The sequence below is a fragment of the Arthroderma uncinatum genome (assembly GCF_011692745.1).
Source record: "Arthroderma uncinatum strain CBS 119779 chromosome Unknown scaffold3, whole genome shotgun sequence".
Taxonomy (NCBI): Eukaryota; Fungi; Ascomycota; class Eurotiomycetes; order Onygenales; family Arthrodermataceae; genus Arthroderma; species Arthroderma uncinatum.
The window spans coordinates 3,083,744-3,098,729 of NW_022983865.1; the positions used below are offsets into that span (position 1 = coordinate 3,083,744).

At 49.9% G+C, this 14,986-nt stretch overlaps 5 protein-coding genes across 5 annotated transcripts; 1 reads left to right on the top strand and 4 right to left on the bottom strand.

Annotated features, from left to right (window-relative positions):
• Positions 1–503: 503 nt before the first annotated feature.
• GIQ15_04684 (cytidine deaminase) lies at positions 504–1,192 on the top strand (the record flags this gene model as incomplete). Its single annotated transcript, XM_033552101.1, has 5 exons — positions 504–579; positions 644–777; positions 834–919; positions 1,003–1,084; positions 1,142–1,192. The coding sequence occupies 5 exons, from the start codon at positions 504–506 to the stop codon at positions 1,190–1,192; spliced, it is 429 nt and encodes a 142-aa protein (XP_033405831.1).
• A 187-nt stretch (positions 1,193–1,379) lies between these two features.
• Positions 1,380–2,575, bottom strand: GIQ15_04685 (uracil permease; the record flags this gene model as incomplete). The annotated part of the gene is made up of 3 exons (XM_033552102.1): positions 1,380–1,893; positions 1,951–2,213; positions 2,270–2,575. The coding sequence occupies 3 exons, from the start codon at positions 2,573–2,575 to the stop codon at positions 1,380–1,382; spliced, it is 1,083 nt and encodes a 360-aa protein (XP_033405832.1).
• Positions 2,576–4,460: 1,885 nt separating this feature from the next.
• Positions 4,461–8,974, bottom strand: GIQ15_04686 (Vacuolar protein sorting/targeting protein 10; the record flags this gene model as incomplete). The annotated part of the gene is made up of 2 exons (XM_033552103.1): positions 4,461–5,094; positions 5,154–8,974. 2 exons carry the CDS (start codon positions 8,972–8,974, stop codon positions 4,461–4,463), a joined length of 4,455 nt encoding a protein of 1,484 aa, XP_033405833.1.
• Positions 8,975–10,630: 1,656 nt separating this feature from the next.
• Positions 10,631–12,188, bottom strand: GIQ15_04687 (mucin; the record flags this gene model as incomplete). Its single annotated transcript, XM_033552104.1, has 2 exons — positions 10,631–11,970; positions 12,068–12,188. The coding sequence occupies 2 exons, from the start codon at positions 12,186–12,188 to the stop codon at positions 10,631–10,633; spliced, it is 1,461 nt and encodes a 486-aa protein (XP_033405834.1).
• A 415-nt stretch (positions 12,189–12,603) lies between these two features.
• On the bottom strand, positions 12,604–13,848 carry GIQ15_04688 (uncharacterized protein; the record flags this gene model as incomplete). Its single annotated transcript, XM_033552105.1, has 3 exons — positions 12,604–12,852; positions 13,092–13,483; positions 13,782–13,848. The coding sequence occupies 3 exons, from the start codon at positions 13,846–13,848 to the stop codon at positions 12,604–12,606; spliced, it is 708 nt and encodes a 235-aa protein (XP_033405835.1).
• Between the last annotated feature and the right edge of the window lie 1,138 nt (positions 13,849–14,986).

A 14,986-nucleotide genomic window follows, 5' to 3' on the forward strand; every position in this document is an offset into this window, starting at 1 on the left:
CGGACGGTTGGTAGACATAGGAGGAGCCCGGCGTTTCTTCAGAGATCCTTTCGGATCAATATTTTCTTTTTTTTCTTTCACCATGCTATTTCAAAACATATACATCCCGTCCCAGGATCTAGATGGACGGAACATCTTAATGCGATCTACGGAATCCCTTTCCCAGTTTTCTTTTTCTCCTTTTTCTGACTCATGCCTGCATCGTTTTAGCCGCGTATGAAGTCATACATGGCACTCGACCTTCCCATTTCTTCAACTGCTCGTATCGCCAAAATAATCTACCTTTTGAGCCTATATAAACATCACATTTATGGAATATATTCGTATAGCATGGAGTAGAAGTGATTAAATACTATGACCGGCGGACTCCGCCCTGAACTAGCCTTTAGACTTTCTTCTCTATATAACCGACCCTCACCTCCCTCCAAGTCCATAACATCGTCAACTCCCACACACGCTCTAACTAAGCTCTAACTAAGCTGCAAACACCACGTACGCCCAAGATGTCAGCTTCGATCACAGCCGCAGAGTTGGAGACTCTCTCCCAGAAGGCCATTGCAGCCAAAGACCGTGCCTACTGTTCGTTGTATCAGCTACTGCACCACTGCCCATCACATAAGAGGTTGACTGACTGGTGATATAGGTGTGTACTCGAAGTTCCGTGTCGGTGCATGTCTTCTCACCGAGAGCGGGGAGTTCATCACCGGCGTAAACGTCGAGAACGTCAGCTACCCCGTCGGCGTATGCGCTGAGCGATGCGCGATGGGGACGGCAGTGGTACGCACACCCGCATATATATAATATTATAACCGCGTTATTAACTTATATCGAAGGCGGCGGGCCATACTCGATTCAAGGCCATCGCTGTGGCTACGGATATCACTCCCGGAGCTTCGCCGTGTGGTATGTGTCGGCAGTTGTAAGTGGCATATTTATTCCCTCTCATGGTCCATATATATGCACGCTAACGGGGCCGTTTACAACGCTGTTGCTTGTCATTAGTATGCGCCAATTCTGTGCCTTAGATTTCCCTATCTACATGTATGATGGACAGGGGAAGTATACGATGCGGACGATGGGAGAGGTATGTATCCGACTTTACCTAAATGGTGATTAAGTGGTGTGTTAATGAGGGTTATAGCTGCTTCCTGCCTCCTTCAGCCCGGCGGATCTGCCGCCGCCCGATAGCTAGATGTAGACAAGGTCGTTCCCTAGTCCGATAGGAGCTCAATATAGCACTATGAGAAGATCCATCTACAGGGACCAGCTGCGCATGTACGGTAAGTATACTGCGGTTAAATGATAGGAATGAAAATAATATATAAATATATGACGAATATATAAATCTACCACCAAAGAAATAGATTCATGCTGTGCTCCTATGGACATGATGCCCGTATCTGCTCAATCTCCTCAGCTGGTGAAGCTGGGTCCGCCTTCTCTTCAAAGGAGGGAGAATACTCGTCGCCACCTTGACATACCATCTCCTCTGCCTCTCCCACCTTCTCCTCAAACCCATAATGCGTGTCTTCACCAGGAACCTTGAACACCACACAGAGAGCCCAGTATGCAAGACCACCAACCAAAAAGCTAAGTACCCAGCCGAGAGAAAACATATGATCTGCCGCGCTGGACACGGGGTTGCCAAAACTGCCTATCAGACCTGGTAGGGGGAGCAAGGCACCAATGACGAATGCAGCAAAGGCACGAAGGTTGAACCCCTTGGTAAAGTAGTATCTCGCGGTAGATGAGTGGCGATATAGATCCGGTAAGTAGAGGTTTCCTCGTCGGACAAGGAAGTAGTCGACCATCATAATTCCGACAACGGGGCCCTGGAAGATGCAGTATCCAGTCAGGAATCGGAGGAAGCTGCTTGCAGTACCAACAAGGCGCCTAGATGTATATTAGAATACTGGACTGTGCATAGGTCGGGCCGAGACATATACATACCATGGCACGATGCCTAAGGAAATGACCAACCAAATACACTGTCCTCGAACAATGTTTACGTATTTTGGTGCAAGGCAGGTGATATCTGCGGCGAATGGCACGGCATTGCAGGCAATAGATGTTCCAAGAGTTGCAAATGCCCAGGAAGCAGCTGCAAAGAAAACTCCCGCCCGCGCTTTTGGCGTGTAGCCATGATCAAGTATGCCATTAAGTAGATCATAAGGATTCCAGTATGCTTCTCCATACATGTTCTTCACCGCAGCCTATCAAGTATACGTTAGCCTAGTTCGGGTAGAATATGGATAGATATTCTACAAACCGTGGTGATAATTCCAAATGCTGCGCATATAGTTTGAGATAGAGGTAACCCGAGAGCCTGCCCATATACCTGGGCGTTTCGAGTTGTTGAATACCGAGCAAGATCGGGGACTGTAACAATCAACGCCGAGTTGGTGCCTAAAACAGCATTGAGCTGAGAAACAAGTGCCCATGCAAATATGGAAGTTGATTCTCGCTTCGACTCATCCACCAGCTTATCTGCGGAAACCCCCTTGTTGGCGGCTATGGCCCAGCATACAATACCTAGGCCTGCTAGTGGTACTATAATTGCCTTGACGCTAAACATATGACGGATCTTTGTTGTGTGGATGAGGGTGAATGGAATCGCGGATAAGAATGCAAGAAAGAACCCGATCAATCCTTGAACGGTGATCGATTGGCTCTGAGGGTGATTTAGTTTCGGTTCAGGTATTCTAAGAGGGAGCACATACGGCAGGTATAGTGTTTGGAATCTGGTTCCATCCGGGGAATATGCAACGAAGACATACAGAAATGAACTGGCCTTCATAGTATAGCTGTACGCCACCTGGAATTAATATTCGAGATTAGTATGGCGAGAAAAGAAACAGGCGGCCAAAGCTAGCAATGGATGTAGCATGTCGGAATATGACGTACCCCAGACAATGCCTACTAAGGCACGAAGTACGACAACAAAGTATTGCCCGTATATTCCAAAACTAGCTCTCGATTGGACCGGGAACCCTATGTGATATGCAGCGGCAGCTCTCCCGTTCAATACAATCACAATGGATGTAAGTATGTTTCCGAAGAGAACAATCAAGACTGCATCTCGTACTGTCGCTCCCAGGGTCACTAGAGAAGCTCCAATCGACCATGCTGCAACCGCCCATGATTCACTCCACCTAAATCACCAGGAGAAGGAGGTAAGTAAAAGGAAGGGCCTCGAAGTTGTAGGATGTATAGCAGCAACAATGGAATCACACAAACTCGGATTATGTACCAGTAGGCGAAGAAATCGAACGAAGTCCAAGTACGCTTTTCTGGGGGCGACGGGAATAGGTCTTCATTGGCAAGACTTGAGGAGGAGCTCTCTAGTCTAAGGGCATCATGTAAAGCATGTAACGATGTGAAAGCGTTTGCAAACCGTCGACATCTTGACAGACTAGAGGCGGACAGCTTGAATGGCATCTTTCACAACCTTCAAGGCATCCGTCTAACGCTGACGGTATGTAATGGAGAATCAAACCAAATCATCGCTGATCTGGCTGAGGCCATGGGCCTAATATTTAAATGAAAGAATTCCTCCAGAGTTACACCAAGAGGATCAAGGACTCCATTAGCTTCGCAGTAGTAACAGAGCGTTAGCGTTTGATAACACCCATTACCGTTGGGACATTCCGTTAAATGCATTCCGGTTCACCTGTCCCAGTCCACCTAGAGCGTAACAGGATCGCTGTACAGAAAGAAGCCGGGGAGATCATATTGGGCTATCTTTTACTGTCGTCACGTATCCACCATCCTTGATAAGGGTCATGATCCAAGGAGGCGGATGACACGCGAAGACTAGGGATCCATGGCCTTGATCCTCCGTTTAGATATTCATGATATCAGCCTTGCGGAGGTTGCCGGCGTGGAGCTGTAGATAACTGTGCCGGTTTGTGGCCGAGGTTGGGAGACTTTGGGAGACTTTGGGAGACTCTGGGGAGGTTGGATGGGATGAACATGTGACCTCACCCCCTATTTCGTCTTATACTCCAGCACAGATATACGACGGGGAGTTTCAGCTTCTACCCCAGTGGAGGGGATCTTTCGGCAGGGAGCCACGTAGGTAGCTGATAATGACTGCGGGGGGTTCATGTAGCCGACATTCTTGTCTCTATTGGATGGTGGAGGTTGTCTTGTCGTACAAGGAAATGCCAGTATAAATTGTGTGGGGATGAAATGGATATAGTTACAAGGACAAGGGGGATATATAAATTGCTGAAGAGAGTAACCGAGCATTTATCTACCTATAAAGACCATGGAGAGAAGTATATGACATATATAAAACAGGGTACCAGAAAGGGAGGGAAACAGGCTTGAGGTGGAAAAAAAAGGAAAAAGGATTTGTTCGCATCAGTTACTGTCAGCATAATCGTTGTCCATTAAAAAGTGTTATCCATTCCTAGTAACGGAAGAGACATAGATTGAGTATCGTGAAGACGTCTTGTTCACGCTTCCTCTTCTTCATCACCCTCGAACTCTTCAGCTCCTAGAAGCTCATCCTCATCGTCAACAACACCAACATAGTCGCCTCGACGGGCTGCAAAGGCACCTCTCGACGAGTATGGCCTCTGCCCACCTCGTCTAGGTACTCGCGCGTACCCTCTAAAGCTTCGCCAGAGGCTAGAAAACAAGAGAGGCAACGCTGTGAAAACCGCAACAGTTCCAGCCACGATAGTTACAGGGATAGAGATGAGGGGAGAGTTTCCAGCGAAGATGCTCTCCGGGCCTGGTTCGCCGAGACGGATGCGACCAAACTTGCCATCCCACTTTGAGAAAGCATAGTATCCCACTGCGGCGGCGGCAGCGAAAGGGAAGAAGATGGCTAAAAATAAGCCAAATCCGCTGATACCAGGATGTTTCTTTTCGAATTCCTTTTCTTTGTTGGGGCAAGGACGGGCGACGATGTGGTTGAGTTGGAGGCCGCCTTCACATGTGGTCATCGGGAGTCGTCGATAACCAGTGGGATCGAAGTATTCTACAGCTTCTGGGTCATCCTTGCAGATCTGCATAGGGTTAGCCGGTTCCAAGCCGGGTACCAAGGCGCAGGTTCCGTCGTTCTGTCGCTGGTAGTTGTAGTCACTGATAGAAAGGTTAGCATTACATGACTTTTTCATCAGAAACGTGTCTACATAACATACCATTCGTAGTCTCGGCGGGTACACTCGCAATTCTTCTTCTCGCTGCTTAATCTATCAAGCCTTGGACCATTGAAGCACTTAGCCTCAGGCTTTTTGCGGTGGTACAGGGAAACATGGCCGAATAAACAGTTGTCTTTCTGCAGCGGGTGCTTGGGGGACCAAAGGAAATAGTCGTCTGCCTCGGGGGCTTCTTTTCTCAACACGCATTGTTTCTGCCTCTCCTTAAGGCCAGTGAAATCAATGTTGATAGTAACGAAGTGAGACTTAGAGTCTTTCCTACCCCACAGCATGAAATTCCGTGACGTATCCGATGGAACGGTAGAGATATCTTCGATCTTTGACTCATCTTTGCTGAACTCGAAATCTTTCCAGGTCTTGCCCTCGTCAAGCGTGTATGAGATAATTTTGGTTGGCTTGTCCTCGGCGACGATCACGATGATTGACCCCTGGTCTCCGTATTCCCATTGATAACGCCCCTTTCTGACGGAGTGCCAGGTGATACCCGCATCACGAGACATGAACGTATCGGCATCATTCCTGGGTGACAAAGAGCTGCCGACGTTGCCGATGCCCATCATAAGTCCAATGGCTGAGCCGGAAGAAAGAGAATCCCGGGGATCACGTCGTTCGGTGTAGCCATGGAGGTGCAAGGCACAGTCTTCTGTTCCTTTATCCTTAACTGTGCACTTGAAGGCATGTCCCTCGGCGTCCTTCTTAGGAGGAGGTAGGAGTGCCCATTCAGCGCCGTCGTTATGAGTTATCACTGTTCTCAGTATCTTTGCTGCGCCTTTATTGACCTCTGGAGTGTTAGCAACTATATTTGTCAGGGCAACTCCTTCAATGCCATGCATTTTTTCGAAGTCAACATAGACGTTCTTGTTCCTATTAGCGCCGCTAAGACTGAGGACATAAGATGTGCCGTTGCTGTTGCTCTTCAGGAGACTGCCAAACTCATGTCCAGGGGTATTATTCTCCGTAACGTGTAGGAAGACCGAGTGTGTCGAGCTATCTAAAACAGTATACGCTTTCTGGGCGTCGACGTGGAAATTTGGCGGGAATGCAGCGTGTGCAAATGTTTCGCCGTCTACACTTGTGTATGACTGCAGTTCGGATCCATTTTTGGTAGCAACAACGATGAACTCGGCCATCTTCGCGAAATCTGCGATGTGGTTACCGTTGAAATGGGTGATAGTGTTCTTTTCGAACATATCCTCACTGGAGACAAGCTGAAGGCCTTTCTCTCGGTTTTCGCCCTCGTGCTGCGAGCAGAATACAAGTTCGTCTTTCGTAAGTTTGCCCTGTTTGCCGATAAACTTGCATCGCATCACGCCGCGCAATAGTAGATCCCATTTGTCTCCACGTTTTTTAGAATAATATGCAACGTCATTGCACTTTCCGCTGTCACATTTATCTCCACCAGTCCAAATCAGCCAGTCGGGATGGCTGGGGTGGAAACTGAGGGGGTGCACGCCCCTTGTTCGAGAAGGAGGAAGTTTGGCTTCGAATGATTTGAAAGTATGCCCTCGGTCTACACTCCAAAAGGCCTTTTCCTTCGCGGTGAGAAGATACACAACGTCGTCGTCATATGTATGAGGAATAACTCTTTCGATGGTTTCGCCGAGCTTGCTCTGCTCCCAAGTTTTACCGTGATCCTTGGTGACGTAGATATCCCCATTGTCCGTTTTCAGGATGACGGTCTCATCGTCACCAGAACTGCTGTCACTGCGTTCCAGGTAGCGATATTGATAATTCGTGTGTTTGAAAGGGCTGATCTCGACGGTGATATCGCCACTTGCAGGAGCTTTGGTGGTCTCCTTGCAGACATGTTCAACTTCCTTCTCAAGATCAGCTCCTCCCTTTTTGATGCAGTCATTTCCAGGAATCATTCGGTATCCAGAGGGGCCCATGTATTTATCCTCAGGATTCTTACACTTTCCTTCAGGCGGGGTCAACTTCAATTTCAGTTCACACTTATAACCGTCGCCACGTTTGAAACCAGGAGCACACTCAAAATCTTCCTCTGTGCACTTGCAAGGCTCGGTTTCTGGGAGGGGCTCTTTGAATTTTTCCTTGACGAAACAATCGGCATCGGCCTTTCGGCGCCTATAGAACTGCTTGTGGCCCATAAGACAGTCCGGTTCACCCTTTTCATCCAACCTAGCAGTCCAACGCTCAAAATCATTCTTCCCACACTTTCTCTCGTGAAGTCCGCTAAAGTCAATGGACATGATGTAATAATTCTCCTTCTCGCCTTGCCCGACGAGTAAGAACTGTAGGGAGGTAGAGTCTGGGGTGGTAGTAAGCTGTAGCGCAGATACCTTATGAGGTAGTTTGGCCTTTTTCCAATCTTTGCCGTGGTTTAGGGAATAAGAAATTTCATCGGTGAATGGCTTCTTGTTGCCTTTTTCTTCGTCGAAAATGGCCACGAGAAGAGACCCTTGATCTCCGAATTCGTACTTGTGCGCCTTGTCAAGGGCCTTGCGCCATGAAATTCCAGCATCGTCAGAAACGTAGAGGTTGCCTTCTTCGTAAGGCTTAAGGCTATCTCCCGAATTACCAACTCCCATGATCAGGCCAGGGGCCGGACTTGAGAAGGTAAGCCCCGAATTTGACGGTTTGGTAATAGAATGAAGATGGATTTCCTTGTCCTTGTATTTCAAAGGCTTGAAGGTCCTGCCATCATCGAACGAGATGCGGCTGACAAGCTTTTTCTCCGAAGCAGCGCCTGACCGGGCATCCTCAGCGTTGTCAACCTTGTTAATCAAGAAGATGCCTTGGATTCCAGACACCTGTTCAAAATCGGTATACATATGCTTGTCCTCATTGACCGAGTCGACGTTCATGGTGAAGGAAGTTCCATTAGAGTCCGAGGTAAACAAGCTCCCAATTGGAAGTCTGGACGTACGGGAAGCGACGTTGACCTGAAGACTGTAGTTCGTAGATCCGAGAAATGTAAAAAGTCCATCCCGAACCTTTGGGCCGCCGTAAAATTCCGCGCGGTCCCAATGCGTGGCATCCTTGCTGACGTATAGAGCCGCTTCGCTGCTTCGCTCTGACGTAGAACCTATAACAAGGAATTTCTTGACGGAAATAATCTTGTTGGCACCTCTGAACGCACGACCATTAAATTCTACCTCGGTGGCCTTATTGTCGCTAAAGAAGTTGTCTGAGTAGACGAGGCGCGGATTTGCGAAGGAGTTCGTATCTTTAGGCCAGATACAGAAGATTCGGTCGTCGATTTCCTTTGGCAGATCCATGCCTTCGCCGAAGACAGGGTTGCCTACTGCCCAGTAACAGCCTTGATCACCCTCGAATAATTTCTTAGTGGTCTTGAACCCATCGGTGGTATAGTAGGATACTCGCCGGCATATACCGGGGAGCAAGCACTCTTCGGCGTTGGCAATGACCTTGTTTGGGTCCTTTCCGTGAAAAGTAAACGGATACAGTCCCTGCAATCCGTTGTATAGCAATTTTTCCGGAATCTTGAATTCGCGCCATGTCTTTGCCGCATCGAACGTCACCCAGTGCTTGCGCTCGCTTCCCACGACCAAAGCACTCTGCGTATGAAACTTATTCGGCCATAACAGCCCCGTCTTATCTTTTATAAGCTCCCATGACGCTGCTGCATCGGTCGATATGTGGATATTCGCTTTCCCTTCTTGGAACAGTATCGTATCCGTGTCCTCGAAATAGTAGACGTTGGTCGGCAAATTATCAAGCTCCTTGACCTTGATCTCAGGTCCGTCGGATTTCGCGAGCACGCCTAGAACGGCACTGGCCAGTAGCAGGCTACCGGCCCACAGGAGGCTCCTGATGATCATGATGAAGTGTGGGATTGCCGGAACGACATAAGTATGGAAACGACGCGCGATAAGACCAGAGGGCTTCGAATAAAGCTTGTCCGTACGCGATAGGGCAGCGTAATATGCGATAGGAGAGAAGAAACTACTGGAATATCGTCAGTATTAGAACTAGATGGCCGTCGCCTCTAGCAAGCAGGCAGCTATATAGGTGGACGATGAACGAACGCGAGGTCAAATTAAACTTATTAATAGCTCTGGATGTCTCGTAGGATAGATAGAAAGAAATCCAACACCGAAAGAAAATGTCAGCAATTCACAGCTGCTCGCGCCCTTATTAGTCCTTAGCCAGAGAGAAAGAGACGGCGCTGAAGTCGTGAAAGCAGTGATGTTGGCCATCTTCGTGTCCTCAGCTTGTTGCAGCGTCAGCTTACGATGCAGATCACGTGATATGGTTTCTCATTTTTGGGGCCAGAAGCAGCCATCTTTACTACGGTCCATACAGCTACAGAGCAGAGAGCAGAGAGCAAAGACACGGAGACGGTGGCAGAGATAGATACAGAGGATGACATGTACTCTATAGACTCGAGCATCCGTGACTCCGAATTATAGAAGGCCGTCGACGCCTCTCCCGGAAGGTCTCCCGCTGCCGCTCGAAGTCGAAACGATGCCAACGGGGAACTGCATACATAACTACTCCATACCTTGGTCAAACGGGGTCGCGGTATGCAGCTTGCTCAAAAATGGCCTTCCGAGTCTCCAACAAGGCGGCCTGCATATGTACTCCGTAAGTCGGATGCATAATACACGGCCGATATAGTTCTTCCAATATTCAAGATGTGAGGTATCGCATCAGGGAAGAAGTGTGGACTTGCTTGGAAGACGGGGCGGAGATATGGGGCAGCGCTTACGCTTATGTACACCCTGTGCATCTCGAATAACATACATGACTGGGTATGGGCCAAGGGTCAAGGGTCAAGGATGTAGGGGCTGAGGAACGAACGGCAAGGGTAGGACTACATACTTACATACGGCCGGCACAACATGCATCTCATATTTCTTCCTCGTCCTCGTATGCATGCAAGTGGGCTAGATGTACGAGAGAGTAAAAGCGGTTTAGTCGAATGCGTTTGAAGAGTTCAATTCATCGAGAAAGTGGATACGTTACGTGTAGTGGCCGGTTACTTGCATTACATTGGTGTGGAATAATTTGTTCATCTGCGTGATATTCATTTTTTTTCTAGACTAGGCTAAAGGTCTAGCTAGGAGAACAAGAAGGCAGGGCGTAGATGAAAGAATAACCAAGCTCCATCCATGCGAATGAGGGCTGAAAACAGTACTTCGTTCCGATGCAAATCAATTACAAACAAGTAGCAGTCAATAGGGGAGGGAAAAAAGGGAATGAACGAGAGGTATGTTAAAGGCAATAATGCAAACTCAAGAGTCGCTATATGATGAAAGAAAAAAAGTTCGCAGGTAGCTGGCGATTAGTAGAGATTTGGTTTTGGTCATAAAGGGCATCAAAAGTATGGGTATGGTAGATGTAAGGAAGATAATAAAAGGAAGTATGGGTATGTAGGCAAGGCATGCAAGCATGTTGAAGAAGTGAAAGTAGAAAATATGCTGAAATTAAAGATCGTGTGAGGGACAGGCCCTCAGTATGGTGGTTTATAGTGATCATCTGCGTGTAATCTTCCTCCACACGCTCTTGACTGAACACTTCTCAGGCTTATCCCAGACAGTAGCCTTCTCGTCGACAACGGGCAGATCAGCCAGCTTCAGCGGGTCTTCTTCACAGGTCGATGTCTTGGGAGAAGAGAGCAGGTCGCTCGATCTGAGGTCGGGTCGGGTCAGGGTCATCTTTAGCGTCATCTCTCTGCTTCCCAGGTTGGATGAATTGAGGACCATGGGCTGGTGCGGGCGAGGACGACGATCAGAGAAGGAAGGCCTCGAGTGCTGGGAGTCGCATACCGATGGCTTCCGCCATGTGTTTTCCGTCAGGTCGGCGGCGGAGGTGGCTGGTCGCGGGGACTGGCGCGGGCTGGGTGGACCGTTGCTGTCCAAGGGAGAGATGAAGTCAGAGTCGAGGAAGTTGTGTGCGGTGGGAGATTCCTGCATCTTCCATTTCCTGTCGAAAAAGGGGGTTCCCAGGTTATCGTTGTGTTCGAGCGAAGGGAAGCCGAACTCGATGGCCTCGTCGAACTTTTGCGGAGAGGCGAGATAGACTCTCAGCTTGAGACGGGCTTCGGGGTCCTGGTAGAACTGGGCCGGGTGGTCGATGGAGCCCTGGGGTGATTGCGGTAGGTGGGAGGGTAGGTGTGGTGTCGGTACGGACTTTGATACCGAGCGTGACCGTGAGTTGTTGCTGTTCTGGAAGTGAGGGTTGAAGGATAGAGGGTGTGGCTGCGAGGCCGTCTGGCTGCGCATGCGAGGAGACGGGAGTGCGCTGATATTGTTCGAGGAAGAGGAGATGGAGAATGTGCGCCGGAAGGAAGACGGCCGTCTGCGATGGGACGACTTGGCCTTCTTGGAGGCAGCGGCGGCCTCTGCGAGATGCGCATGGTAGTCGAGGGAGAGGTCGATATCGTCCTCCTCGTCCAGCCATCTGAAGCTGTCATAGAGTGAGCCATCGACATCAATGCCGGAATCCGCGAACCGGGCGGTCGACGACATGCTTGATATCGACGAGGAGCGGGACAAGGTAGAGGTAGCGGGCAGCGAGAGCGAGGACTCTCCAGGCGTGCTTCCGAACTTGTAGAGGGCCTGGTCGGCGGCGTCGAAGATGACACTGGAGCGCCAGCCACCGAGACGGGTCTGCTCCTCGACGCTGAAATGGCGCTGCTGGACCTTTGGAGGCAGCGATTGAAACCACTCGGAGTCAGCCTGAGCGGTCAGATAGGCGGTCTGAAGCTGCGCCGACGACTTCTGCAGCACGCGATGCGAGGTCTTGCACCGTCTCCTGCTCGAGGGCACAGCGCTGCAGGTGGTTGGCTTGTTGGCGTGTCTCCGTCGTTCGCCTAGTAGCTGTTAGAACGATGACTAGAACAGGATAGAACAGATACTAGGACGGGAGGATGGTTAAAGAAGAAAAAGAAGAAAGAAGAGTGAACATACGAGACTGACTGCCCCTGGACTGTCTGCATAACTTTGCACCCGAAGTGGATGCGAAAGGGGGGCATCGCGATGATTGATCACTTCCACGGCGGTCGAGCGTGCTGACCTGCGCTAGTCTCATTTGCTCGAGGCGGAAGCGCTCGAGGTTGGAGAAGAGCTAGAGAGAGAGACTCCTGTTAGCGGGCGTATAGTGAAGCAGAGTGATGCATCGCATAATGCTATGGTAAGATGCCAATCCGTGTCACCGCGAGCGCCATCAACCCTCCAGGCCAGTCAAAGAGGCCGCAAGAGCAGGCGATGGAGTCGGGGAGCGTGCGAGAAAGTGAGGTCAGAAAGTGAAACCGGGCGGCCCGGCGGATGCTCAGTTAAAGCGTCCAGGGCTAGCGACGCCATGCCTGCCCCTAAGCCAGGTAAGCAAGCCTAGGCTAGGTAAGCCAGGCCTAAGGCAGGCCTAAGCCAGGGCCTAACCCAGGTAAGCCAGCGCTGGAGAACGCCTAGCCTAAGCCTAAGTTTAAGCCTAGCCTAGCCAGCTCCAGTTAAGCTGCCAAGCGCCTAGCCTGGATGATGCGGAGGAGATGCAGAGGAAGATGAGAGATGGCGATGTCGATGAGATGAGATGAGAAGATGAAGACGAGATGAGAGAGAAGATGAGAGAGAGAAGACGTAGAAGAGAGAGAAGATGTGAGAGAGGAGATGTAGAGGCTAACCTTTCGTCGGAGGGCTGGTGGGAGGGAGTCGAACACTTCGATCTCCTGTTCGTCCATCGTGTCTTCACCGTAAATAGTCTGTGTCGTCGATGTCTGTGTCGATGTGATGCCGTCGATGTGTCGATGTCGATGTGTCGATGTCGACGCTGATGTTCGTATGATGTCGACCAGATGTTCGGTGATGCCGTTGATGATGTCTGTGATGTCTGTGTCAACGAGTCGACGATATCGACGTTATATCAAGAGACTGCAAGTGGCGGTGATGCGAGGAGGAGACGGTTGATATATATACGGAGTGCTAGTCGCTAAACACGTACCGCTAGCATCGCATCCTCCATATACTCGTGGCCATGGCCAACACCAACGCCGTTCCTGGTTCCTGCAGTGGAGTTTCTACCGCCCTGTTCCTTTATTTGCTTCTTTGCTCGCTCTTCGCCTGAACATGTACATCGGTTGCTCCCCCATGCTGCCCGACGCATGGCCCCCTGCCCCTGCCAAGCGGGTGTTCGATATGTCCAGCATGACCAGCTTGTTTTCTTTTTCTCCCGCTTCCACCTTGTCCACCTTCGATCAGGAAGACGTGCATCCGGCTTTACTTTTTCAGTACTCCTCCAAAGTGTAAAAGGATGGATGATCCGGTTCAGGTTTGGGAGCCCAAGCGCCGTGCTCGAGCAGTTGCTGATTTGGATCTTAGTCTGCAGAGTCAGCACTTACATTACAGTTATAGTTAAGCCAGAGTCAGCCAGCGTCAAGCAGAGTTACAGCAGAGTCAGAGTTACAGCAGAGTTACGGAGTTAACGCCTATGCTCCTGTTTCGGCCTCGGGCTCTTTGTCTGCTGTGTTGGCTTTGCTCTGGGCGCGATGCTTCATTCTTACTGGCCTGGTCCAGCCGTGGAGGATGGGCGGCTTTTTCTTTTTCTCCCTGCCGAAGTGAACGCTGGAATGGGCATCGTTGGGCGAGATGTAGTCAAGATACTACGCTGACGGACTGCAGTTCGAGTACATACCGCTGCGAGTCGTCGTCTCGAGAGGAAGCACGACGCTGACATCGAGCGGATGATTATAGAGACCCATGATGTATCATACCACTAAGCACCCGCAGCAAACTAGCGACCCCGGCAAGAGATGGATGGGATACGGGCAAATCTATCGACATCGGCCAATACGAGGCCCAGCGGTACCGAACGTGAGGAATCGATCCAGCCTCAACGGTTTCCCTCTCTCACTGCCATCTTTCTCTCTCTCTCACCGCTGATACGGAGTACTCACCGGGCTGATCTAGGTTAGTTGGAATAGCCTGTTGATGTTCATTCGGCTATCCCGTACTTGCTACATATACACGCCTGTGTGACCCCGTCTGCCTCCAAGCGGGACACAGAGACCCCTGAAAACGTTAAAAGCAAGAAACCAGGACGAAGAAGAAAGCAGACGGGAAAAAGCAAAGCGTAGCCCTTTTCTATTACGCCGCTCTGTCGGTACCAACGTAAGCATTCAAAGCGCCGTCAGCTTAGCAATTCGCCCCCTGTCGATGGAGAAGATGGATATCGCTAAGTGGGGGATCTCCGCAAGGTTATGAAGATGGCAGATCGCTAGTTCACGTTCAAGCGTGCAGAAAGATGATGGACGACAGAAATCATACAGATAACAAAATCGTCCAAGCGAGATATCGATTTTCAATTAGATCACGGAAGGTAAAAAAGGATATCAAAAATCCACTTCTTCCTTTTTTTTTACTTGTTCGGCTGGACCGACGCAGTTATTGGCCGAGGGTGGCGGCCAGACTGGCTACACTGAATTGCTTGCTGCGAGCGGCATGATGTATCAGAAATGCAGTGCCACGCACAGGTCAGATCACAACATCGTGCATCGTGCATATATGTAGACGGAGTACATGGAAGCATAAAGCATAGGCTCGACCTTTTTCCTTTCTCGCGACAGCGGATGAGGGGTATGATGAGCCGATTTATCAGCCATTTTTGATTTCAATACTTTATACCTTTCAGGGGAAGAAGCGAGCTCTCTCTTTCTTTCTTCCTGTGCCTGTTCGAGGTCGGTGTAGCCACACTCCCGTGGCTCCGTCCTACTCTCGGTCTAGATCAAAGGGGGGTGTTGTGTTACTGGACATCCATCACCGGCGGTCAACTATGGTTGATACCACTATCTGCAGACGGTATGGCAAAAGCTCTGCCAGAAACTCTAGACTCCCTCCCCC